Source organism: Carcharhinus amblyrhynchos, chromosome 3 (assembly GCF_965287045.1).
Source record: "Carcharhinus amblyrhynchos chromosome 3, sCarAmb.v2.hapA, whole genome shotgun sequence".
Lineage (NCBI taxonomy): Eukaryota > Metazoa > Chordata > Chondrichthyes > Carcharhiniformes > Carcharhinidae > Carcharhinus > Carcharhinus amblyrhynchos.
This window is the reverse complement of record NC_137326.1, coordinates 136,716,059-136,742,158: the sequence shown is the minus strand read 5'-3', so window position 1 is coordinate 136,742,158 and position 26,100 is coordinate 136,716,059. Positions and strand designations below refer to the sequence as shown.

The window sequence follows — 26,100 nt, the reverse complement described above, 5'->3', positions numbered from 1 at the left end:
ACTCCACTAATCACCAACCGCCAATCCGAATAGCACCCATTGACCCCCACTCTCTGCCTCCTATTTGATAACCAATCCTCTATCCACGCTAACACCCTACCCCCAACTCCATGTCCCCTGACCTTCTGTAATACCCTCTTGTGAGGCACCTTGTCAAACGCCTTCTGAAAATCAAGAAACACCACATCCACCGGCTCTCCTCTATCCACCGCCCTAGGCACATCCTCATAGAACTCCAATAAATTCGTTAGACACGACTTCCCCTTAACGAAACCATGCTGCGTCTGCTCTCAGGAGACGTGCTGCGTCTGCGTCTGCTCTCAAACACTCCCAGGACAGGTACAGCACGGGGTTAGATACAGAGTAAAGCTCCCTCTACACTGTCCCCCATCAAACACTCCCAGGACAGGTACAGCACAGGGTTAGATACAGGGTGAATGTGGAGAGTATTTGAGCCATTGGTGGGGAATTGAGATGCTTGGCCTCAATGACGCAATGACAAAACCAGCACCAATTTGTATGGGCTAGTGTAAAGGGAGAATGTGAGAGAATATCACTGAGCGAAGGTCTGAGAATGAGATCATTGTGTGTGTTTCTATGGTAACAGGAAAGGGAGCGGTAGCTGCTGATTTTCCAGAGGTGTATAAATTAACAAATGGTATTACTGTGCCCCTGATTCAGCTTTCATGGCCGAACAACAAGACACAGAGCATTCTTTATTACTTCTGTTATATCAGATATCTAGGCCTAGCTTCTGTGCAGCCATCCAGAACTCCCAGCTCATGGAGCCTTTGGATTCCTTTCATAGGATTGAAAAAGTTTTATTTTAAAACAAAACCTATTATTGGAATAAAGTTTTCACAGGAGCCTATTCCATTTTTATTGTGAATTACCACTGTCGTACAGATTGGGAGTCTACAGGCTAGTGGCTGAAGCCTGAGGCCTAGAGACAAGGCCCCAACTCCCAGTGTGCTTTGCGGATCAGAGTATTTATCCAGGTTACATGACAACTGACAACAGTAAGTCAGATTCTCAGAGTAACTAGTGGAGTAAGAGCAGTCAAAACTCATGGGTGAAAAGTTGGTTTTAGCATCAGACCACAGTGTCGAGTGAGAGTTTCAACCACCCCGTATCGCCCTGGAGTTTCCCCAGATGCAATTCCTGAGGATCCTTAGAGTGCAGAAGGAGGCCATTCAGCCCATTGAGTCTGCACTGACTCCTGCCAAGGCCCTATCCCCTACCAAGGCCCTATCCCCATAACCCCATGTATTTACCATGCTAATTCCTCTGACCTACATATCTTGGGATACAACATAGAACATAGAACACTACAGCACAAACAGGCCCTTCGGCCCACAAGTTGCACCGATCATATCCCTACCTGCCAGGCCTATCTATAACCCTCGATGCCATGTGCATACCACGGGGCAATTTAGTATGGTCGATCCACCTAACTCGCACATCTTTGGCGTGTGGGAGGAAACCGGAGCGCCCGGAGGAAACCCACACAGACATGGGGAGAATGTGCAAATGCCGCCCAGGCAGTGACCCAAGGCCAGAATTGAACCCAGGTCCCTGGGGCTATGAGGCAGCAGTAATAAGTCTCCGGAGGCCAAAGTCCCTGCATCAGAATCCCTTTGTTTACAAACTCTAACAGCAGTACACAGAGTGCCAGCAGTCTACCTCGGGATGGGAGGGGAGGGGGTGCCAGAGGAACTGACACTCCCAGTTAAATACCAGGCAAAGACTCCCTGATTGGCCCATCAATTGGACCCTTAATCAGGGAGTTCATATTCCAATGGATCAACCTCTGATTGAAGTCTTACAGCAAGAGTGTGAAACACTGTGTCACCGTGCCACCCTTATGAGTGAGTCACAGGGAGAAAGCCATCTCGTGCTTTAAGAAGAATGGGTGATCTTTCCTCTTATTCTTTGCACAGTTCCTTTTATTTCTGAATCAACATGAGCAAGTGCATTAATATAGCACCCCTACGGCAGTGAACCATCTCAAGGCAGTTTGCAGGAGCTTTATCAATCGCAATGTGATGCTGCAATGTGTACGGAGATGTAGAGGCTGGTGATCAAAGAAGATGGGCGATGGAAACGGGAGAATGTTAGCCTAACCTCTATTGGTGGGGAGTTACTGGACCCTATAGGTGAGGGGAGGGGTTCTTAAACAGCTTGAGAATTTGCCACTGACCGAGAGAAGTCTTAAAGCGCATCAAGGTAGATAAATCCCCGGGACCTGATGAAGTGTATCCCAGGACGTTGTGGGAGGCTAGGGAGGAAATTGCTTTCCTCTAGCCGAGATATTTGAATCATCGATAGTCGCAGGTGAGATGCCTGAAAATTGGAGAGTGGCAAATGTCGTGCCTTTGTTTAAAAAGAGCTCCAGGGAAAAGCCACAGCCCAGTGAGCCTCACATCTGTGATGGGTAAACAGTTGGAAGGTATTTTGAGAGACAGGATCTACAGGCATTTAGGGATAGTCAGCATGGCTTTGTGAATGGAAAATCATGTCTGTCAAATTTGATTGAGTTTTTTGAAGGGGTGACCAAGAAGGTAGATGAGGGCAGTGCAGTTGATGTTGTCTACGTGGACTTTAGCAAGGCCTTTGACAAGGTACCACATGGTAGGTTGTTGCATAAAGTTAAATCTCACGGGATCCAGCGTGAGGTATCTAAATGGATACAAAATTGGCTTCTTGACAGAAGCCAGAGGGTGGTTGTAGAGAGTTGATTTTCAAACTGGAGGCCTGTGACCAGCGGTATGCCTCAGGGATCAGTGTTGGGCCCACTGTTATTGTCATTTATACTAATGAAAATACGGGGATCTTGGTTAGTAAGTTTGCAGATGACACCAAGATTGGTGACGTAGTAGACAATGAAGAAAGTTATCTCCAATTGCAACGGGATTTTGATCAATTGGGCCAGTGGGCTGACAAATGGCAGATGGAGTTTAATTTAGACAAATGCGAGATGATGCATTTTGGTAGATTGAACCAGGGTAGGACTTACTCAGTTAATGGTAGGGCGCTGGGGAGAGTTAAAGAACAAAGAGATCTAGGGGTACATCTTCATAGCTCCTTGAAAGTGGAGTCACAGGTGGACAGAGCGGTGAAGAAGCCGTTCGGCATGCTTGGTTTCATCGGTCAGAACATTGAATACAGGAGTTGGGACATCTTGTTAAAGTTGTACAAGACATTGGTAAGGTCACACTTGGAATACTATGTACAATTGTGGTCACCCTATTATAGAAAAGATATTATTAAACTAGAAAGAATGCAGAAAAGATTTACTAGGACGCTACCAGGACTTGATGGATTGAGTGATAAGGAAAGGTTGAATAGACTGGGACTTTTTTCCCTGGAGCGTAGGAGGCTGAGGGGTGATCTTATAGAGATCTATAAAATAATGAGGGGAACAGACCAGCTAGATAGTCAATATCTTTTCCCAAAGTTCAGGGAATCTAAAACAAGAGGACACAGGTTTAAGGTGAGAGGGGAGAGATCCAAAAGTGTCCAGAGGGGCTTTTTTTTCACACAGAGGGTGGAGAGTGTCTGGAACAAGCTGCCAGAGGCAGTAGTAGAGGCGGGTACAATTTTGTCTTTTAAAAAACACTTAGATAGTCACACGGGTATGATGGGTGTAGAGGGATGTGGGCCAAATGTGGGCAATTTTGATTAGCCTAGGGGTTTAAAAGAAGGGCGGCATGGACAAGTTGGGCCGAAGGGCCTGTTTCCATGCTGTAAACCTCTCTGACTCTACGAGATGCAGCCTGGATATGGAAAGGGTAGGTGATGAATCTGCAGGTTTTTGTGAAGAGATATCTGAAGTCACGGACAGAGCAATGGCTAGCTAGATTGTTTATGTGAACATCCGGAAGGCATCTGATAACATCCCTCATCAGAAACCACAAGTTAAAATTGAAGCTCATGGAATTGAAGATAAGTTATTGACCTCGTCAAGAGTTCTTAAGAATATAAGAACTAGGAGCAGGAGTAGACCATCTGGCCCCTCCAGCCTGCCCTGCCATTCAATAAGATGATCTTTTTGTGGACTCAGCTCTACTTATCTGCCCGGTTGAATTGCCTTACAAAGTTGTGTGTTGCCTCCTACCCTCCCTACGATCACTGCTATCCTTAAAATTTTATCCAATGGAACGTAGAAATGAGGAACAGGAGGAGGCCACTCAGCTCTTCGAGCCTGCTCGCCAATGAACACAATCATTGCCTGATCCTCTATCTCACACCATGTTCCTGCTCTCCCCATGCCCCTGAACGCCTTCCGAGTGTGGAAATCTATATTTCCGTCTTAAATGTACCTGCCCTCTAGCCCCCTGTGGTAGACAATTCCACAGGTGTGCCACCCTCTGAGTGAAGCCTCAACTATTCACTGTAATGCATAGAACCTACATAGAAACCCGACAGTGCAGAAGGAGGCCATTCAGCCCATCGAGTCTGCACCGACAGCATTACCACCCAGGCACTATCACCGTAATCCCGCATATTTACCCGGCTAATCCTACACATCCCGGGACACTAAGGGGCTATTTAGCCTGGCCAATCCACCTAACCCGCACATCTGTGGGAGGGAACCGGAGCAGCTGGAGGGAACCCACATGATTCACAACTTAGCTGGTGGGGCAGAAAGTCCCCATTGCGTCCAAATTTCCTGATGGTCCAAAAATAGCCAGTTTTGTAGTGTTATCTTGATGGAAGCATGCCGGTGCCAGGAGATATCGATTGATTCATTGATTGGGCAATACTGTGAAAAGTAGATTTTAACACAAGCGAATATGAGATTATAAACTTTGGCACAAAAACATGGAAAAAAAAGGGATATTTTCTAAATAGTCGCAGGTTCCAATCCATCGAGGTCCAAAGAAAATGGAGCTGGCTAAGGTGAATATTGTAGCTATAATTAAGGGGAGGCTGGATCAGTCCTTGAGGGAGAAAGAAATAGAAAGAAAGGCTGATAGTGATACATATTAATGTTACTTCTTATTAGCTTATTGAAGCTCTGTGTTAATGTATTCGTGGGAGGTGACGGGAAATGAGCAGAGAATAAGCAGCTACGTAAGACACACATCTGTAAATAAAGCTCCCCATTCTATCCTCCGATGTACAACATATTGGTGAGAAGTAGATGGGAACTTGGAGGCTCACGTGAAGCGTAAACACTTGAATGGACAGGTTGGTCTGAATGGCCTTTTTCCGCGCTGTCCATTCTGTGTAAGTTGTCTTCCAGCACGATTCCCACCTCTGCAGAGATGTCACACTCGCCCCTTCAACAACAATAAGAAGCTCCATTTATAAAACTGCTCTAACCTTGTATAAGTTACCTACCACTTTGGTAGAAATAGTAGTAGGAGGGATTATTATTTAAAAGGCGAAAAGCTGCAGCATGCTACGGTGCAGAGGGACCTGGGGGTCCTTGTGCACGAGTCGCAAAAACCCAGTCTGCAGGTGCAGCAGGTGATCAAGAAGGCGAATGGGATGCTGGCCTTTATAGCGAGGGGGATAGAATATAAAAGCAGGGAGGTCTTGCTGCAACTGTACAGGGCACTGGTGAGGCCGCAGCTGGAGTACTGTGTGCAGTTTTGGTTGCCGCACTTGCGGAAGGATATATTGGCCTTGGAGGGAGTGCAGAGAAGGTTCACCAGGCTGATACCGGAGATGAGGGGGTTGGCCTATGAGAAGAGATTGAATAGACTGAGTCTGTACTCGTTGGAGTTTAGAAGGCTGAGGGGGGATCTTATAGAGACGTTTAAGATAATGAAGGGGCTAGATAGGGTAGAGGTAGAGAGACTCTTCCCGCTTAGAAAGGAAACCAGAACTAGAGGGCACAGCCTCAAAATAAGTGGTGGGGGGTGGGGGGGGCAGTTTAGATCGGAGTTGAGGAGGAACTTCTTCACTCAAAGGGTGGTGAATCTCTGGAATTCTCTGCCCGTTGATTTGGTGGAGGCTGCCTCGCTGAATATATTTAAGTCACGGGTAGATAGGTTTTTGAGACTATCTACCCTTCGGATGGTCAAATGTGATATCAAAGTTGTGAATGGATTGCTTTAATCTCAGTCAGGGTTGGGAGATTGAGGATGAAGGGTGAAGATAATGGCTTTAGACTTCCTGATATTTGGTTTGGGGAATTTCTTTTAGCCAGAGTTGGATGTTTGATAAACACTGTGATAATTTTGAGAGTGTAGGCATTGAGTGAGATGGGGGTGAGAGGGCACTGGGCATTGTACTTGTGAAAACTGACCACGTCATCGAGAACCAGCGCGTAGGAGGGGGTCAGGGTTCGATCCTCGGGGGACACCAGGGGTGACGATGCGGGACCAGGAAGAGAGACCATTGCAAGCGATTCGCTAACTATGATTCTCGAGATAAGAACGGAACGGAATCACCCTCGGCTCAACGAGTGAACTGAAGTTACCTCTCCATAAATAGTGGGCAGACAGCAGCTGGCTGGTGTCCTAGCAACCAAATGTTATTAGACACTTGGCATTGTTGGCCTTTGTCGAATGGACATTTAGCTCGTTGACTTTGTGTGGGAGACAGCTCGCTCAAGCCAGAATATTCAATTAAATTTGTTTCTGCAACATAGGAGGGTTAAAGAGCTCTCATTCCACCCACTGCCTTTCTGTGCCAGTGCTCAGCACCCTCTGAGACCTGAGACATTCTTCCTCAGACAGAGAGAACGTGGGAACATAGCACTTAGAGTCCGCCGTTCAGCCCTTTGGCCCTGTTCTGCTGTCGGATAAAATCGTGGCTGATCTGGTTGCGACCTTCCTGTCTGTCCCACCCATAACCCTCGATTCCCCCATCTGTAGCAAACATTGAATTCAGCCTTGAAGAAATTCAATGGCCCAGCCTCCACTGGTCTCTGAGGAAGAGAATTCCAGACTAATGGCCCTCTAAGAGAAAAAGAAATCTCATCAGCACCTCACAAGGGAAACTTCGTTTTCTTAACCTTTTGTTCTAGTCTTCACCACAAGAGGAAACAACCCCCCCTCCCCCCCCAGCACCCCCCAATAAGATCTCTCATTCTTCTAAACTCCGATGAGTACTGGCCCAACCTGTTCAACCTCCCTTCATAGACCAAGCCCTTAATCCCAGGATTGAGTCAAGTCAATCTTCTCTGAACTGCTCCAAAGCAATTCTATTATTTTTCAAATAAGAATTAAAACTGCTTCCAACATACCAGGTGTAGTCTCGCCAAGGCCTTGTATGGTTGCAGTAAGACCTCCTTACTTCTTTATTCCATTCCGATTGCAATAAACACCAACACTCCATTTGCCTTCCCAATAACTGCACAGTACATATCTGTATATTAAGCTTTTGTGATTCATGTACCAGGGCACCCAGATCCCTCTGTACCACTGAATTTGGCAATCTCTTTCTATTTAAATAGGAAACTGTTTTTATTCTTCCTGTCAAAGTGGACAAGTTCACATTTACCCCATTTATACTGCATCTGCCAAACTTATGCCCACTCTCTGAATCTGTCAATATACCTATGTAAACTCTTTACCTCCTCTTGGTAACTTACTTTCCTCCATATCTTTGTGCCATCTTTAGAGCCCTGGACCAGAATCCCAAACTACATTCAGAAGCCAGACTAGACCCGAATAATTTTATTATCTCGATATAAATATGAGGAAAGGATATGTCCTTGTAGGAATGATTCCACTGACAAGTTAGAGAATTTTATAGGAAACATATTTTATTTAATAATACAGGTTAAATATAACTCTAACAAATGAAGCAGCTTAATGAGTAACAGTTGAACAATACTTTAAAATGAAAGGAAGCAACTTTACTTTTAGCTTGTCAATATTTTCAGTCCCAAATAAGCAACAGTTCTCTTGAGAGACTTTGAAACCTACTTTAAATACAGTGAGCAATCGTAAATATACTTGCTATGAATGGTGGAGAGAGAGAGAGTTCTCAGGGACCACCTGCCTCTATCTCTGACCTCTGCAGAGTGGCAAGAGCAAACTGAAAAAAAAACCCTTCCCTCTACACAGACACAGCCTTGCTCATTATCACACAACTCTGTCAATCAACCTCCCTGGGGTTTTTTTGTGATATAAGCAAAGGCCCATTTGCTCTGTGAAAGTGACAAATTCCTCGCTGAAATGAGCAACTGGCTTGCTTTTACAACCTAGACCCAAATGTTTTCCAAACACTCTGCTTGCCTGCAGAAAATAAAATCTGAAATTTTCTAAACGTTCTCCTTAAGAAAGATTGTATGCAAGACCAGAAATTCCTGCCCGAGTTGAAAGGAAATTTCCATGTCGGACTCTCGCTCGCCCCGATTCTGTGGAGGGCGAGGTGGTATAACTCTGGCCTTCGTTGCCCTCCTAACTTGCTTTCTTTACATCCTATCTTTGTATTATTATAGCAAATGCAGCTCTGTCCCTTCATCCAAACCATTGATCTAGATTGTAAATAGTGAGGCCCCCGCACTGATCCCTGTCACACTCCACCAGTTGCTGACCTGAAAAGGACCCATTCTTCCCGATGTTCTGTAATCTGACCAATCCTCACTGCACCGAGAGCTCTGATCATGCGGTTGAACGATATGGGATGTGAAATGAACATCTGGAAACAGGTGACCTGGTCATAATTGCTTTGATGTTTGTGGGAGCTTGCTGTGCACTAAATGGCCACCTCGTTTCCTACATTGAGCTTGATCACACTTCAAAATACTATGTCATTGGCTGGAAAGCACGTTGGGACATCCCGAGGAAGATGGAGTTGAAACGCAGGAGTGAAGCTGGAACTATTTCCTTCTGAGTGTGTGAATGTCAGGTTAAAGGGAATCCTCAAGAAAGATGGAAGGTTCTTTAATATCATAACAACAACATGATGCCTCATGCTCGATGTAACAGCTCCTTACCCTGAGTGACACGGTGGTTAGCACTGCCGCCTCACAGTGCCAGGGACCTGGGTTCAATTCCCAGCTTGGGTCACTGTCTGTGTGGAGTTTGCACATTCTCCCCATGTCTATGTGGGTTTCCTCCCGGTGCTCTGGTTTCCCCCCACAGTCTGAAAGTTGTGCTGATTAGATGCATTGACCTGCCAGTGTGTCGTGACTAGGGGAATTTCATCGTGACTTCATTGCAGCGTTAATGTCAGCCTTACTTGTGACTAATTAGTGAATTTTACTTTTTTATTTTTTTTACATTGAAAGCTCCTTAACTTCTGTGACTGCTGATAGAAGTAGAGACCTGTAATTCTTGGAGTGATTTCTATCGTCAATACAATTCTCTTCTTGGCCACTGAAGGGCATTCGAAGTGTCGGAAATGTGGCAGTGTGTTTACGCACAGCAAGCTCCCAAAAGCAGCCTTTCCTTATCTGGGGAGGGTGGAGAGGGGAGGGGGCAGAAGGAGGAGGCCAATGCATTAATGCTGAAATTTAGTGACTAGTTTGATTCAGATTTGGGAGAAATTAGTGACTCTGCAATTCTGTTATCTGCTGCAAACTGTGAATGAAGATAATGAATGAATGAATGAAGATGTTAATGAATTCTTCCTACAGTCCAAAGATGTGTGGGTTAGGTTCATTGGCCACCCTGAAAAAAAAATTGCCCCTTAGTGTCCTGAGATGTGTAGGTTAGAGGGATTAGTGGGTATAATATGTAGGGATATGGGGGTAGGGCCTGTGTGGGATTGTGTTTGGTGCAGACTCGATGGGCCGAAGGGCCTCTTTCTGGACTGCAGAGTTCTATGATTCAATGATTGCAACTGTTTATTTATCGTATTGATTACAGGCATGTAGTGCTTCAGTTATTTAGCTCCTAATCTGGAATTCAATCGTTGCACTGAATGTTTTAAACAGTGTAGTTGTAGTTTTCTTCTCCTTGTGTTTAATCGATAAATATCAAGGCAGCAGCCCCACACCCGGCGATTCCTTAACTCAGGAATACACAAGGACCTTTACCAAGGAGTTAAGAAGTTGGTGGTGGTCTTATCGAATGGGTGAACTTGTGTCTAGGTTGGGAACTTTCTCAGAACAAACCGAGACTAAGGGTGGAATTTTCCAAGAGAATGGCAAAGGTGGGGGAGTCTTCCCGTCCTGTAGCCATGGGAACCGTAGGGGGGGGGTCGGTAGGAGTGTACCATGCAAAGGTCCATTGACCTGGGACGGGATTTTCTGGTTTTGGGGCAGGCGTGGCTGGAAAACTCCCCCCCCCTCCCCCCCAGTGTCAGGTTCTGACTGAAAACCAGCGTGTTTCTCTCCAGAGACACGGGCAGGTTGTCTCTCCACACCTTCTGACACTTTGTCGAAAAAAAATCTGAAATTTTAAACATTCTTCTTAAAAAAAATTGTACGCCAGACCAGAAATTCTCACCCGAGTTGAAAGGAAATTTCCATGTCGGACCCTCGCTCGGCCCGGTTCTGTGGAGGGCGAGGTGGTATAATTCTGGCCTTTGTTGCCCTCCTAACTTGCTTTCTTTACTTCCTATCTTTTGTATTATTATAGCAAATGTATCTCTGTCCCTTCATCCAAACCATTGATCTAGATTGTAAATGTAGATTGGGGGGGGGGAGGGGGCGTGTTTTGCACCGTCATCCCTGAGGGGTGGGGGTTAAATGTGCCGCCAAGTCCAGACTGACAGAGATTGGGTGCCCTCCCCCCCATCATCACTGGCAATGGGGCATCAGAGCTCCATCCCAATGCAGACATGCCCCCCTCCCCTTCTCTTTCTTGGTCCCCACCACCATCACTGTCCCCCCCCCACTTCCCCCCCATAAATAGTAAAAACCAATGGGATTCTCTAATGATGCCAGGTTGGCACTGCCTGGGTGTCAGAGGGTACTGCACAGCTGTAGGGATATGGGGGTAGGACCTGGGTGGGATTGTGTTTGGTGCAGACTTGATGGGCCGAAGGGCTTCTTTCTGCACTGTAGGGTTCTATGATTATTATTATTCTATTACTCTTACTCTCCTCCGAGCTCCTGGTGTGGTCATCGTGACTGGTTCTAGCTCCTGATTTTGGAGCCAGTAGTGATTCCCACCAGCTTGATGTCACGCCGGTGGGTGGGGTAGGAGGGGTGTTCGGGGGTCACCGGTGGGCAAGATCCCCCTCGGAGGTGCCGCGACACGAGTCCCGTTATGGGCCCCTGACGAGAGTTAGTGGCCATGGGATTGTCACCCACGTATCAAACGAGCCTGGGATGTGATAGATTGCATCATTTTCCTCTGCGTGTTGGGTGTAAAGAAAACATCGCCACTCACACTCACAGGCGTACCACAACAAGTCGGTCTCAGTATAAAATGAGCACAATGTTATTGGTTTGTTTTTAAAAACCCAACTGATTCACAAATGTTCTTGAGTGGCACAGTGGCTAACACTGTTGACTCACAGCTCCAGGGACACTGGTTTGATTCTGGCCTCTGGTCGCTGTCACTATAGAGTCATAGAGGTTTACAGAATGGAAACAGGCCCTTTGGCCTAACTTGTCCATGCTGCCCTATTTTTTAAGCCCCTAAGCAAATCCCAATTGCCCGCATTTGGTCCACATCCCTCTATACCCATCTTACCCATGTAACTGTCTAATACTTTTGAAAAGACAAAATTGTGCTACTCCGGGCAGCTTGTTCCAGACACTCACCACCCTCTGTGTGAAAAAATTGCCCCTCTGGACACTTTTTTATCTCTCCCCTCTCACCTTAAACCTATGACCTCTAGTTTTAGATTCCCCTAACTTTGGGAAAGGATATTGACTATCTAGCTGATCTGTGCCCCTCATTATTTTATAGATCTCTATAAGATCACCCCTCAGTCTCCTACACTCCAGAGAAAAATGTCCCAGTCTATCCAGCCTCTCCTTATAACTCAAACAGTCAAGTAAATTGTTGGTAAATTTTTCTGCACTCTTTCTAGTTTAATAATATCCTTTCTATAATAGGGTGGAGTTTGCACATTCTCCCCGTGTTTGAATGGGTTCCCTCCCACAGTCCAAAGTTGTGTGGGTTAGGTTGATTGACTAAGCTAAATTGCCAGTTAGTGTCAGGGTCACCAGCAGGGTAAATATTTGATTTGATTTGATTTATTATTGTCACATGTATTAACATACAGTGAAAAGCATTGGAATGAGCGTAGAAGATAGAATCAGAAAGTATGCTGGGCACAGTTTGCAAGAAGCCGCCTCGCTCCGGTGCCATCTTGGAAAAGTTGTGGGACTAGGGGGTCAGGGGTCTGGATGGGATTGTGGTCGGTGCAAGGTCGATGGGCCGAATGGCCTCCTTCTGCACTGTAGGATTCTGTGATTCTATGAAAGAAGCCCTGTTGTCCTTATCTGGTCTGGGTTTGTCTGTGACTCCGGTCATTAACGGTGCTCTGAAGCGAATTTGCAAAGCACCAGCTGCATCGAGCTCCATGTTGACCACAGCTGTTCAAGAATGGAAGCTCATCACCATCACCTCAAGACGGGCAATAAATTCTGAACTTGCCAGTGATGCCCAGATCCCAGGGAATAGGCAAAGCCTTCTCTCATCACAACATGGTATCTTGCCAGCTGTGATTCCATTGCCTGAGTTGTCAGAGTCATTACTGGATGGTGACAGAAGGGTGACCCTTGCTTTCTCCTCTCTCTCACTCGGAGGGAGAAGTGAGGGTGTTGGGGGGGGATGAGTGCTGAGCCTAGCTGTGGTGTCACAGAAAGCAACTAGCTCCACACATTCTCAATCCTGGAGTTCCAGCCTCAGCTTCTCCGAATCCTAGCCGTGGAAGAGAAGATTTTTATTGTGTGTGTGTGTGTGTGTGTCCTGCTGCCTTTGCCCGCTGCTAACTCTTGTGTTTTTTTTGTAGGTTATTTTAGTTCAGGTTAACCCGGGAGAAACCTTCACCATCAGAGCAGAAGATGGATCCTTGCAGTGTATCCAAGGTAGGACAATCCCCTGTGAGCAGTGCAAAAGAGGGTGAAGGCAGAGCTTTGTGTGTAATTGGATATAGTCAGGTGTAAGAGATCCATTTATCTTCCCAGTGTACACAGCCCATCGAGGAAGCGGTGGCGTAATGGTGTTGTCACTGGACTAGTAATCCAGAGACCCCAGGTTCAAATCCCACCATGGTAGATGGTGAAATTTGAATTCAATAAAAATCTGGAATTGAAAGACTAATGATGACCATTGTCGTAAAAACCCATCTGGTTCACTAATATCCTTTAAGGACGGAAATCTGCCGTCCTTAACTCACCTGGCCTACGTTTGGCTCCAGAGCCACAGCAATGTGGTTGACTCTTGGTAGGGCCCTCAGGATGGGCAACGAGTGTTGACCCAGCCAGCAATGCCAACATAAAAAAAACTCTTACATTTATCGAGGCAAATAGTTGATATAATTTTAGTTTAGATTTACTTTGATGACTGAGGAGCTGGTGTTGCAGAAAGAGGGCAATAAGATGCCAGAACATAAGAAATAGGAGCAGGAGTCGGCCATCTAGCCCTTCGAGCCTGCCCCGCCATTCAATAAGATCATGGCTGATCTGAAGTGGATCAGTTCCACTTTCCCGCTTTCTCCCCATTACCCTTAATTCCCATGTCTACCAGAGAAGATCCAAGGTCACAGAGCGCTGTTCCCTCTCCCTCAGCTATCCTTCTCTACACATTTCTAGTCCCACTTTGGGAGGACGGTGGCAACTTTGATTCCGACTTGGGCTCCCTAGTCCCATCTCCCCCATCCCAAAAGAAACTGTTAGTGCGAAATGGAGCTTTCAGGGCTGAGATTGAGAGATTTTTGTTGGCTTGGGACGTTGAGGAATGTGGAGCGAAGCCGGGTAATTGGTGTTGGAGGTACAGGTCAGCCGTGACCTGACCGTTTAGCGGGATGGGCTGGACAAAGCAAATAGCCTGCCGCTGTCTGTGTGACCGGAGTACCAGTCGCCGTGCCGGCACTTTCCACCGGAGCATGGAAATCAAAGGAAGGCCCCATCAGCACAGCTGGCCAGATGTGATCCACCAGAGCAGCTCAACACCTGGCAGAAACCCCCAAAATAAAACCCACTTAAAACGATGGTTGCGAGCTTGCTCAAGGCTGTTGTGATAGTGACTCACTCCAGCTATCCTGGGGAAGCTTCGATTACAGAAGTTTCTGTAACTTTGACAAATTTATAGCTGCTAATTATTATTTTCAGTGTCGCAAAGATTAAGATGTTGCACTTTCCTTAGGTGTTTTCAATGATTCAAAAATGTGTTATTTATTCACAAGCAAAATCACTTTGAAGTGATTATTGTTTGTGTCCCTCATTCTCCCAGGCTGATTTGCTATAATTAGCCAGTTACTGATTCACTGCAAAGTATAATAACATTAACACCTCTCACTTATTGTCTTCCAATGATAGAATTCACACTATTCCAGTATTCAGCACTTGTTGGTTTCTCCCGGGGCGTTGCTTGCCCATGATGGGACGTAAGCAGAAATACAGCCAGAATTTGAGTTGGAAACTATCGCTGTTTGCTGTGCAGACACATGGATTTGGGCCGGTGTCTGTGGGAGTTTGCGCATTCTCCCCATGCTTGCGTGGGTTTTCTCCGGGTGCTCCGGTTTCCTCCCACACCCCAAAGATGTGCTGTTAGGCTGATTGCAGGTAATAAATTGTCCCTAAATTAGTTTCCCTCAATGTGGAATGCCATAAGCATAGATGAGGGTGGAGGGGGGCGACTGGTAATGTTAAAATGGCGGCGGGGGCTCGTTGGGCCGAAGGGTCCGGGCTGTTTCCCGGGCTGTTTTTGTTCTTTGTTCTTTGAAAGTAGAACATTCGGAGCAGGGAGTGGGCTACAGTGCGGAATTGAGGAATAACCCTCCGCTGTTTGTAGAGGAGCGAGTAGAGGTTGCCAGCCTTCCAGGATTGGCCTGTAGTCTCCAGGAACTTGGAATCAATCTCCAAGTTACTGCTGTGTGTGACCCTGGAAAAGAAGCATTGGGAAATTAAAAAAGATTGCCATTCTGAAATTTTCTTTGAACATTTTTCTTTACCAGATATAAAAATATTGAGAATGGGCAGGGGTAGGGGAAGGTAGGCTGATTGGCTGAGAGTTAGACATTATAAGAACATAAGAACATAAGAAATAGGAGCAGGAGTAGGCCATCTGGCCCTTCGAGCCTGCCCCGCCATTCAATAAGATCATGGCTGATCTGTCGTGGCTCAGTTCCACTTTCCCGCCCTCTCCCCATAACCCTTAATCCCCTCTCTTATCAAAAACCCATCAACCCGCTTCTTAAAAATATTTAGCGAGGCAGCCTCCACCACTTCAACGGGCAGAGAATTCCAGAGATTCACCACCCTTTGAGTGAAGAAGTTCCTCCTCAACTCCGTTCTGAACCGCCCCCCCTTTATCTTGAGGCTGTGCCCCCTAGTCCTACTGTCTTTTTTGAGCGGGAAGAGTCTTTCCACCTCTATCCTATCCATCCCATTCATCATCTTATACGTCTCAATGAGATCTCCCCTCATTCTTCTAAACTCTAACGAGTACAAGCCTAGTTTATTCAGCCTCTCCTCATAGCTCAACCCCCTCAACTCCGGTATCAGCCTAGTAAACCTCCTCTGCACTCCCTCCAAGGCCAAAATATCCTTGCGCAGGTGCGGCGCCCAAAACTGCACACAGTACTCCAGCTGCGGCCTCACCAATGCCCTATACAGCTGCAGCAAGACCTCCCTACTTTTATATTCAATCCCCCTCGCTATGAAGGCCAGCATCCCATTCGCCTTCCTGACCACCTGCTGCACCTGCAGGCTGGGTTTTTGCGACTCATGCACAATCTGATTGGGGAATGAGACTTTTTGCATTCCAGTTGGTCAATGCGTCAAAAGTGTTGGCTGACTAGTGGCTGAAACATGGGGGGGTTGGGGGGGTTCGCAGGTGGCAGGACGTGATGAAATCTTCCAGGAATCTGTTTAACTACAATTTGGCTACCCTAAGGAAGAATCAGCCAGGCTTCCAGTTCCTCCTCCTCAAGCGGGTGACTGGTTTTACAAATCATACCTGCTGAGTAAGATGTAGAGGCAGGGTGGGATGCGGCGTCTGGGATCTAATTCTATCCCACTGCCGGAGCTGGTGCTGGAATAGTAATGATTCGGGTGAGGCGATGGAGCAATTGCAACCACGAGTATCTGCCTTCCAGCAGAGAAATAGCAGGGATACTTATTGTGATATAAAAACGGAAAGGGCTGATAACCCCAGCATGTCTGGCAGCATCCACGGGGAGAGAAACCGAGTTAACATTTTGAGAACCATTCTGTAGAAGGGTCACGTCGACTGGAATCATTGGCCTGGAATTTTACTGCCCCGTCCATCACAGGAATCGGGGCAGGCGAGCAGTGGAATATTTGATTTGATTTATTATTGTCACATGTATTAGCATACAGTGAAAAGTATTGTTCCTTGTGTGCTATACAGACAAAACATACCGTTCATAGAGAAGGAAATGAGAGAGTGCAGAATGTAGTGTTACAGTCATAGCTAGGGTGCAGTGAAAGATCAACTTAATGCAAGGTAGGTCCATTCAAAAGTCTGACAGCAGCAGGGAAGAAGCTGTTCTTGAATCGGTTGGTACGTGACCTCAGACTTTTGTATCTTTTTCCTGAGGGAAGAAGGTGGAAGAGAGAGTGTCCGGGGTGCGTGAGGTCTTTAATTATGCTGGCTGCTTTGTTGAGGCAGTGGGAAGTGTAGACAGAGTCAGTGGATGGGAGGCTGGTTTGTGTGATGGATTGGGCTACATTCACGATATTTTGCACTTTCTTGCAATCTTGGGCAGAGCAGGAGCCCATACCAAGCTGTGATACAACCAGAAAGAATGCTTTCTATGGTGCATCTGTGACAGTTGGTGAGGGTTGTAGCGGACATGCCAAATTTCCTTAGTCTTCTGAGAAAGTAGAGGTGTTGGTTGGTTTTCTTAACTATAGTGTCAGCGTGGGGGGACCAGGACAGGTTGTTGGTGATCTGGACGCCTAGCAACCTAAAGTTCTGGAACATTTCTACATTGTCCCCGTTGATAAAGGTGGGGGATGTCCTCCACTGCGCCTCCTGATGTCGATGACTATTTCCTTCATGGAAAAATCCGTTAACCTCAAGCGGGATTTTATGGTTTCAGGACGAATGAGGCCATAAAATCCCGCCCATTAACCCTTGTTTCTCTCTTCACAGATGCTGCCTGACCTGCTGAGTTAATCCAGCATTTTCTGTTTTTATTTGAGCTCTCCAGCATCTGCAGTATTGAAGCTTCTGTATGTGTTGTGGGGGGGGGAGGTGGTGTTATACAGTTCATTCAGGGAGCTGGAGTTGCTGTGGAGACGTAGACATTTACAATGGAGATATGGACCACGAGGATAGTGGCTTCAACTTTCTATCCACCACATGGCTGACCAGGAGTCTCTCCCGTCCGTACGTGCCATTGGAGTGTGTTTGGAGGGATTTGGAGGTTGACACTCAACCCGTTTTGGCGGCATTGTGAACGCGCCTTCCTTGGCCATCAAGTCCTGGGGCTGGACTCGAACCCCAAGCCTCTGAGTCAGAAGCAGAGACGTACCCATTGCGCCACAAGGCCTTTGCAGACCTTTAATCATGACCAGTTAACAAGGAGAAACTGTAACCAGATATAAAATTATTCAAAGGGGAGAATGTATTTTTTTTTAAACACAGCAGGATAGGATACATTGTCTGGAAAGTCCACGGGAATGGATTCATTAGTGACTTCCTGAAAAGGAATTGGATCAATACTTGGGAAAGCCAAAATAACTTTAGGGGAAAGCAAGGAGTCGGACTAATTAGATAGTTCTTTCAAAGAGCCAGCACGGGTGCGATGGGCGGAATGGCCCTCTTTCTGAACTGAACCATTCTAGTATCCTTTACTAATTTATGTTCATCAGATCCTTGCGTTAGATCAGTCACCGAGTTGGCTGGTGAGGCAGGGTCAATGGGCAGTGTGCTCTGCTCCTGATCCCATTGCTGCTGGCAATTGGTTCTCTGTCCTCTAAGCACAGACCATCTACTGTCCTGGGTCAAGGCACCTTGCTCTCTTCCTGTCTCTTTCCTTTTCTTGTTCCTTCAATATCATAGGGCAGATTAAATTCATTTGAAAATGTCTGGGTCTCTCTGAGCAGCTGTAAGGAATCCTGGATCCGAGGTTTCCCACTGATGTACAGTTAGAGTTTGCACAAGAGATGATCCTACAGCAACAACGTGCATTTATATAGTGCCATTAGCATAGCAATACATCCCAAGCTGCCATACAGGTGCATAATCTGACAAAAGATTGGCTCTAAACCAAGCAAGGAGATATCGGGATAAGCAACCAAAGACGGAGGTTTTAAGGAGCCTGTTAAAAGGAGAAGACTTTGGTACAGAGAGAGAGGTTTAGAGAGGGGGTTCCAGAGTTCAGGATCCAGGCAGCTGAAAAGAATGCATCACTGATGATGGAGATGATGGGCACAGTAAGAAGTCTAACAACACCAGATTAGCTCCAAGTGGAGATGATAATACCAGGGAGGCTCAGGAGACTGGAATTGGAGGATCTGGGAGAACTGTGAGACGGGGGAGGAGATGACAGAGTTCAGTGAGGGCATCCGGAAGGATATGAAAACAAGGTTAAGAATGTTAAAATTGAGGCATTTGTCTGCCCAGGAGGCAGTTTTGATTAGCAGCGGTACTGGGGCAGCAGAGATTTGGATGAGCTGAGTTTTCGAGGCTGTTGAGTGAGATGCTGGGACGGCTGAGAGTGTGAGTTAGTGGCAGCAGGTGGGCCAGGATGGGGGAAGAAATGGGCAAGAGTTAAATTAAGAAGGAGCTTTGGGGTGTGTTGTGTCCAGACAGCTCAGCATTGGAAAATCAGTGGCCTTGAAGAAGGATCAGAGTAAAGCAGCTGAGCTGATTCCTGGCAGCTGGAATGTCAGGTATGAAGAGAGGTCTCAGGGTGTTGCACGTGTCTTTGTTAGGGAGGGATTGTGAAGTCCGATATGAGGGAGGTTCTAAGGAGATGTGACAGTGCTGATTTCTCACTGGGATTCCAGCTAACTGGAGAAGTATCAAACTTTGGATCAATACTCCCCTCCCCTCCCCAGGGTGAACATTACCATCCAGAACAATTCAAGATATAAAACAGTCGAGGTGTTTGTAAAGGCAGCTGTGCCGTCTGCTCACTGTTCCACTGGCATGTGTTCAGGTCAGATGCTGGGAGCCGAGCATGCTTAGGTTTCTAAATCTGGCTCCCTTATCCCAGTGACAGACTCCTAGGCTCTGGCCTCCCAGCCTGTCGCCGGGATAAGGAAACTGAATTTCGGAGTGCAAATGTTCCCAGAACCAAAAATAAAGCCACTGCTCCTGACGGGAAAGCTCATGTCCTTGGGTTGAATCAGAGGGAAAGACTTTGGTTGGATTTTTTTTAATCCATTCATGGGACATGGGCATCGCTGGTTGGGCCAGCATTTATTACCCATCCCTACTTGCCCAAGGGCAGCCGAGAGTCAACCACATTGCTGTGACTCGGGAGCCACACGTAGGCCAGGTCAGCTAAGGACGGCAGATTTCCTTCCCTGAAGGACATTAGTGAACCAGATGGGTTTTTCGGACAATCAGCAATGGTTTCATGGTCATCAGTAGACTCTTAATTCCAGATATATTTTTATTGAATTCAAATTTCACCATCTGTCATGGCAGGATTCAAACCCGGATCCCCCGAACATTCGCTGAGTTTCTGGCTCAATAGATTAGCGATAATACCACTAGGGCTTCGCCTTCCCTCAGGCAGAAGGGCTGCTTTTCTGTCCTTTGTTCTTTCATGGGATGTGGGCACTAGTGCCTGAGCATCTCCAATATCAGCCCAGGGACATGACTATTTTATACCACTTTCCCCTCCAAGACACTGTGGATGGGTTTGTTGTCCCTTTTCCCTCCCCAGCATCTGCATTGTTGAATAGAAATGGAAAATCCACTTCATTTCCTTTCATGGCTTTATTCTGGCCTCTGTAAAGACCCTTCTTGGGGCAACAGTTCCAAGGATAAGAGCTACAGTTCTGGTAACTTTTTGTTGCTTATTCTTTGTCAATGTTGCTGGCTGGACCAGCATTTGTGAACAATCCCTAACTAACTGAGTGTCTCGCTCAGCCATCTCAGAGGGGCAGTTAGGCACCGACCGCATTGCTGTGGGTCTGGAGTCACACATAGGCCAGACCAGATAATGACTGGTCTGATTTCCTTCCCGAAAGGACATTAGTGAACGAGATGAGCTTTTAGAACAATAGTTGATAGTTTCGTTGTCATCATTATAGGGCGGCACAGTGGTTAGCACTGCTGCCTCACAGCACCAGGAACCCAGGCCTGATTCCTGTCTTGAGTCACTGTCTGTGCAGAGTCTGCACATTCTCCCTAAATCTACATGGGTTTCATCCAGAGGCTCTGGTTTCCTCCCACAGTCCGAAAGACGTGCTAGTTAGATACATTGGCCGTGCTAAATTCTCCCTCAGTGTATCTGAACAGGCGCTGGAGTGTGGTGACTGGGAGATTTTCACAGTAACTTCATTGCAGTGTTAGTGTAAGCTTACTTGTGACAATAATAAATCAACTTTTACTGAGACCAGCTTTTCAATTCCAGATTTCACTGCTGTGGCGGGGTTTGAACTCGTGTCCCGAGAGAATGTGTCTGGGCGTCTGGACCGCTAGCCCAGTGATAGCCCCATGACACCATTGCCTTCATGCCTCTGGTTGTCTAAGTGGGGGTGGGACGGGAAAGGGGCAGAGCAAGGCAGGAGGACTAGGAGGCAGGTTCAGGAAAGGAAGGTGGCATCGCTGTTAAACGTCATCCCCATTGGTCACTGTGGTCAATGAAGTCCCAGGCCAAAGATCACAACATCCCCGCAGTGCAGAAGGGGCCATTCAGCCCTGTCTGTGCTGACTCACTGACAGAGTATCCTACCCAGGTCTCCCCCCCCATCCTATCCCAACATAACCCTTTCATAATATTGAAGGCCTTTTAGGAGGTCACTGCTACCCTCCGGGCTGTTCCCAGGAAGGACGAGCTTGGAATGTTGCCCCAGAAAGAGGAGAATAGCAGTGGGGTTTTGGGTTGTTGGGGGAGGGGAGAAGGGGACTTTGCCACGTCATCTACTAAAGGCACTAGGCCGAGATTCCAGGTATAACTACAGGCTGGGGACTGGACCGTGTACATCTGAGCCAAGAATCTGTGTGTTCTAGGGTAGCTTCTTTCTAAATAAACTGATCCTGTGGTGCCATGCGATAAGCAAATGAGCAGAGATTTGTGTGCTGGGTCGAGGCGCCTTGCTCTCTCCCTCTCTGTCTCGTACCGTCAATATCACAGCACAGATTAAACTCAGACCCGAGGCCGTCCAGTGGAGCCTGTCCAGAGAGCCTTTTAAGATGAGGCTGGTTTACTTAGCCCTCAGTCTGAGCCAAAGCCAATATTGCTGCTGGATCCAGTGCCACAGCCCCAAAGAAATAAAGTAAAGACTTACATTTCTGTAGCGCCACAGCCGATATGGTACTGGTGAAGTGTTGTTGCTGTTGTACTGAGGGGAATACTCCCACAAACAGCAGTACGATAAATGAGCAGATACTGTCTGGTCAGGACAAGGAGGAAGGCCCCCCCCCCCCCCCCACCCCCTTCTCCGGTCCTCTTTGAAACAGGATCTATCCACCTGAGAGGACAGATGAGGCCTCGGTTTAACATCTCACCTGAAAGACAGCACCTCGGACACTGCGGCACTCCCTCAGTACTGCCCTCGGCGAGTCAGTCTCGATAGAAAAAAAACAGAAATACAAAGGAATAGAAAAATATATCAACTGGAAAAACTGAGTGGATTTGATATGTGTAATAACTGATGATGAAGAAAATAATGGGACTTAACACCCTTCGAGCCTGCTCTGCCAATCATGATGATCATGGCTGACCATCCAACTCGATAGCTTAATCCCATCTTCTCCCATATCCTTTAATCCCCTTCACTCCAAGTGCTATATCTAATTTCTTCTTGGAAACATTCAATATTTTTGGCTTCAGCTACTTTCTGTGGTAGAGAATTCCACAGATTCACCACTCTCTGGGTGAAGAAATTTCTCCTCATCTCAGCCCCTGTATCCTTGGGCTATGGCTCTTAGTTCTGGACATGCCCCCCTCCCCCACCGTCCTGAGTTGGGAATATATCAGCCATCCCTACACTGTCGCTGGGTCAAAATCCTGGAACTCCCTTCCTAACAGCACAGTGGGTGTACCTACACTACATGGGCTATAGCGGTTCAAGAAAATGGCTCACCATCGCCATTGGAAGGGCAATTAGGGATGGAGAACAAGTTCTAGCCAGCAATGGCCGTATCCTGTGAAAGGAAGATTCTTAAACAAAAGCGGGTCAACCACGTTGACACTGTGGGGAGTATTGTACTGTGTCATCTTTCGGATATGATATTGAGCAAAGGCCATTCTGCCCTTCAGAAGAGAAATAGTGGCTCTGTTTGGAAGAAAGGCAGGGGGTTTTGATATGGTTTTATTCGAATCAATGAGGAAAAACTGCATCGAGCGACAAGAGGGTGGAGATGACCAAGATAGGTGATGGGTTGTGAGTTGTTCTGATCTGGAAAGGGCAATGGAAGCAATTTCAGTGGTTATTTTCAGAAGGGAATTGGATAAATCCATGAAAAGAGGAAATATTACAGGGTTGATTTGATAACTCTGCCCAAAAAGCTGGCACAGACCACAGGGGCTGAATGGTCTTCCGTGCCAGAGCTTTCTATCTACCAGGGGCGGCACGGTGGCGTAGTGGTTAGCACTGCTGCTTCACAGCGCCAGGGACGTGGGTTAAATTCCGGCCTCGGGTCACAGACTGTGCGGAGTTTGCACGTTCTCCCAGTGTCTGTGTGGGTTTCCTCCAGTGTCCTCCCACAGTCCAAAAAACATGCGGGTTGGGTTGATTGGCCACGCTAAATTGACCCTAGTGTCGGTGGATTAGCAGGGTAAATATGTGGGGTTACGGGAATAGGGCCTGGGTGGGATTGTGGTGGGTGCAGACTCGATGGACTGAATGGCCTCCTTCTGCACTGTGGGGATTCTGTTCTACAATTTTAAGAGTTGCTGGGACTTTGCATTCCATGTCTTTTAGAAGATGGAGTATTATTCAGTGTGGCGGAGGGTGAACTGGGGCTGTTTTTATGTCTGGCCATTTTTGCTGTTGCTGTCTCTCGAGTTCTGAGATTAGCCTGTAACCTTGAAATGTTTCCAACTATTTCTTTTTATAAGCAGAAGTGTTTTTGCTTTCATGTTTGAATTTGGTTTCTGTATTTTTTTTTGATGTGACGTGGTTTCTGACGTTTAGAAAGCTCGCTGCCCTTGAAGTTGGCTAAAACAGCCGTCTGTTTTCACAGGGAGTTGTTCGTGGTCTTGACCTCACCTTCTCCTTTCTAACACTGAGTCCCATCTCTGTCCCTTTGACTTTCACCTCACTCTCTGGCTTTGGATAAAAAAAAACAGGCAAAACTTGCATTTCTATAGCACCTTTCACAATCTGGGGAATCCCCACAGCATGTTACTGTCAATTAAATTGTCACGGCAATGTCGGATACATTCTGCCAATTGGTGCACAGCAAGCTCCCACTAACAGCAATGTGACGCTGATTGGATAATCTGTTGTAGAATATCACAGTAAATTGTACAGTGCAGAAGGAGGTGATTTGGCTCATCGAGTCTGCACTGACAACAATCCCCGTAACCCCACATGTTTACATTACTAATCTCCCTGACGCTAAGGGGCAATTTATCATGGCCAATCAACCTAACCCACACATCTTTGGCATGTGGGAGGAAGCTGGAGCTCACAGAAGAAACCCACACAGACATGGGGAGAATGTGCAAACTCTGCACACAGACAGTCACCCGGAATCAAACCCAGCTCTCTGGCACCGTGAGGCAGCAGTGCTAACTAATGTGCCACCGTGCCACCCACACAATGTTAGTCGGGGGATCAACGTTAGCCCAGGATATCAGAGAGGGCTCCCCTGTTTCTCTTGCCACGGGACAGTTTTGACATCTGATCTGAGAGACAGCACCTCCGAGACTGCAGCACTCCCTCGGCGCTGCACTGGGGGCGTCTGTTTGATTTGTGCTCCTGCCTCGGGAGCGGGACCGAGTGACGTGGAGTGAATGCGGCCCTCCGCTGACGCAAGGCAAACAGAGGGAGAATCGGTCAGTGTTCTGAGTCCTGTTTGCTCTCCAGTGCCTCATCCTGTGGGTGTTGGGTGGAACACTGAGCTGGATTTAACAGTCGGAATCTGGGTCTGCCCTGAGCTGTCTGCTCAGTGAGCTGTCTAGACCAGGACCATGCTCGGGGGAAATATTACCCTAAAGAGCTTAGGAAGTTCTGTGGAGCAAAGGAACCTTGGTGTGTTTGTCCACAGATCTCTGAAAGCGGAAGGGCGTGTTTGTTGGGTGATGAAAAAGGCATATGAGACTCTCGCCTTAATCAATCGAGGCAAAGATTACAAAGCAAAGAACATTGGAGTTGTGTAGGACGTTGCTGAGGCCACAGCTGGGGTACTGTGTGCAGTTCTGGGAACCACATTATAGGAAGGGTGTGATCGCACTGGAGGGGGGTGCAGAGGAGATTCACCAGGACGCGGACTAGGATAGAATATTTAAGTAATGAAGAGAGATTGGATAGGCTTGGATTGTTTTCGTTGGAGCAGAGAAGGCTGAGGGGGCGAACTGGTTGAGGTTTACAAGATCATGAGAGACGTGGACAGAGTGAATAAGGAGCAGCTGTTCCCCTCAGCTGGAGGGTCAGTCATGAGGGGACATGGGGGTCAAAGTGCAGGGCAGGAGGTTCAGGGGGGATGTGAGGATAAACCTTTTCACCCAAAAGGTAGTGACGGTTTGGAATGCGCTGGGAGGGTGGTGGGCGATGGGCCAAGTGCTGGCAGATGGGATTCAGTGGGAGATCAGGTGTTTGACAGGGGTCAGTCCAGACCTAATGGGCTGAAGGGCCTCTTCTGCACTGTATGAATCATAGATTCATAGAATCAACGGCATGGAGACAGGTCCTTTGGCCCAAGCTGGTCCAACCAAAAAGCCCATCTAAGCTAACCCCATTTGCCTACATTTGGCCCATATCTCTCTAAACCTTTCCTATCCATATATCTATGATTCTATGATTTAAAAAAAGCAACAATCGCAACCTCTTTAATGTCCCAAGGTGCTTCACAGAAGCATTATCAACTAAAATGTGACGTCAAGGTGCAGGTACGTTTTAAAGAGGATCTTAAAGGAGAAAAGTAGAGCAACAGAGAGAGGTGGAGATGTTCAGGGAGGGAGTTTCCGACCCAGGTAGCTGAAGGCACAGCTGGCAATGATGGAGCGCCTAGAATTGGCCTGGGCTGGAGAACCTCAGAGATCTCTCCTGGTGAGAGGCTGGAGGGAGTTACAGAGATAGGGAGGGGGCAAGGCCATGGGGTAGATTTGAACACAAATTTGAGGCATTGCTGAAGTGGAAGGCAGTGTCGGTCAGTGAGCACAGGGCTGGGGGCGATGGGTGAATGGGACGTGATGTGAGTTGGGAGAGCAGCAGCAGAATCTTGGATGAATTGAAGTTCCTGATTGCCTCTCTTTTTGGAAGCTGTGTTTGCGGATGATGATCTGGGCTGTGATCTTTCTGTGCTGCCCACCTGCCACCATCAGATAATCCACCAACTGACAGGCTGAGTTAACAATTCCTGGGCCAGGGAATTGTGCCACCTGTTTATCTCTCCCACCCTCTCATTGACCCTGTCTGTCTATCTGGCTCTTTCTGTTTCCCTGTCTCAGTCTGTCCGTCTCTCTTTTTTTCTGTCCTTCATATCACACATCTCTCTCACTTTTTATCTGTCCATCTGTTTGTCTTTCTTTTTGTTTCCCTGTATTCTTTCTGTCTACTTGTCCTCTTCACTCTAACTGTGGGCAGCACGGCAGCACAGTGGTTAGCACTGCTGTCTCACAACGCCAGGGACCTGGGTTCAATTCCCAGCTTGGGTCACTGTCTGTGCGGTGTCTGCACGTTCTCCCCGTGTCTGCATGGGTTTCCTCCCACAGACCGAAGATGTGCGGGTTAGGTGGATTGGCCGT

The 26,100-nt window shown here is 47.2% G+C and overlaps 1 protein-coding gene across 1 annotated transcript in view; it reads left to right on the top strand.

Moving 5' to 3' along the window:
- The window catches only part of fndc3ba (fibronectin type III domain containing 3Ba), a 314,503-nt gene that overhangs the window by 91,259 nt on the left and 197,144 nt on the right, over positions 1-26,100 (top strand). The window contains exon 3 of the mRNA XM_080186086.1: positions 12,823-12,898. Coding sequence (XP_080042212.1) covers positions 12,823-12,898 — 76 coding nt within the window. The remainder of the gene's footprint in view (positions 1-12,822; positions 12,899-26,100) is intronic.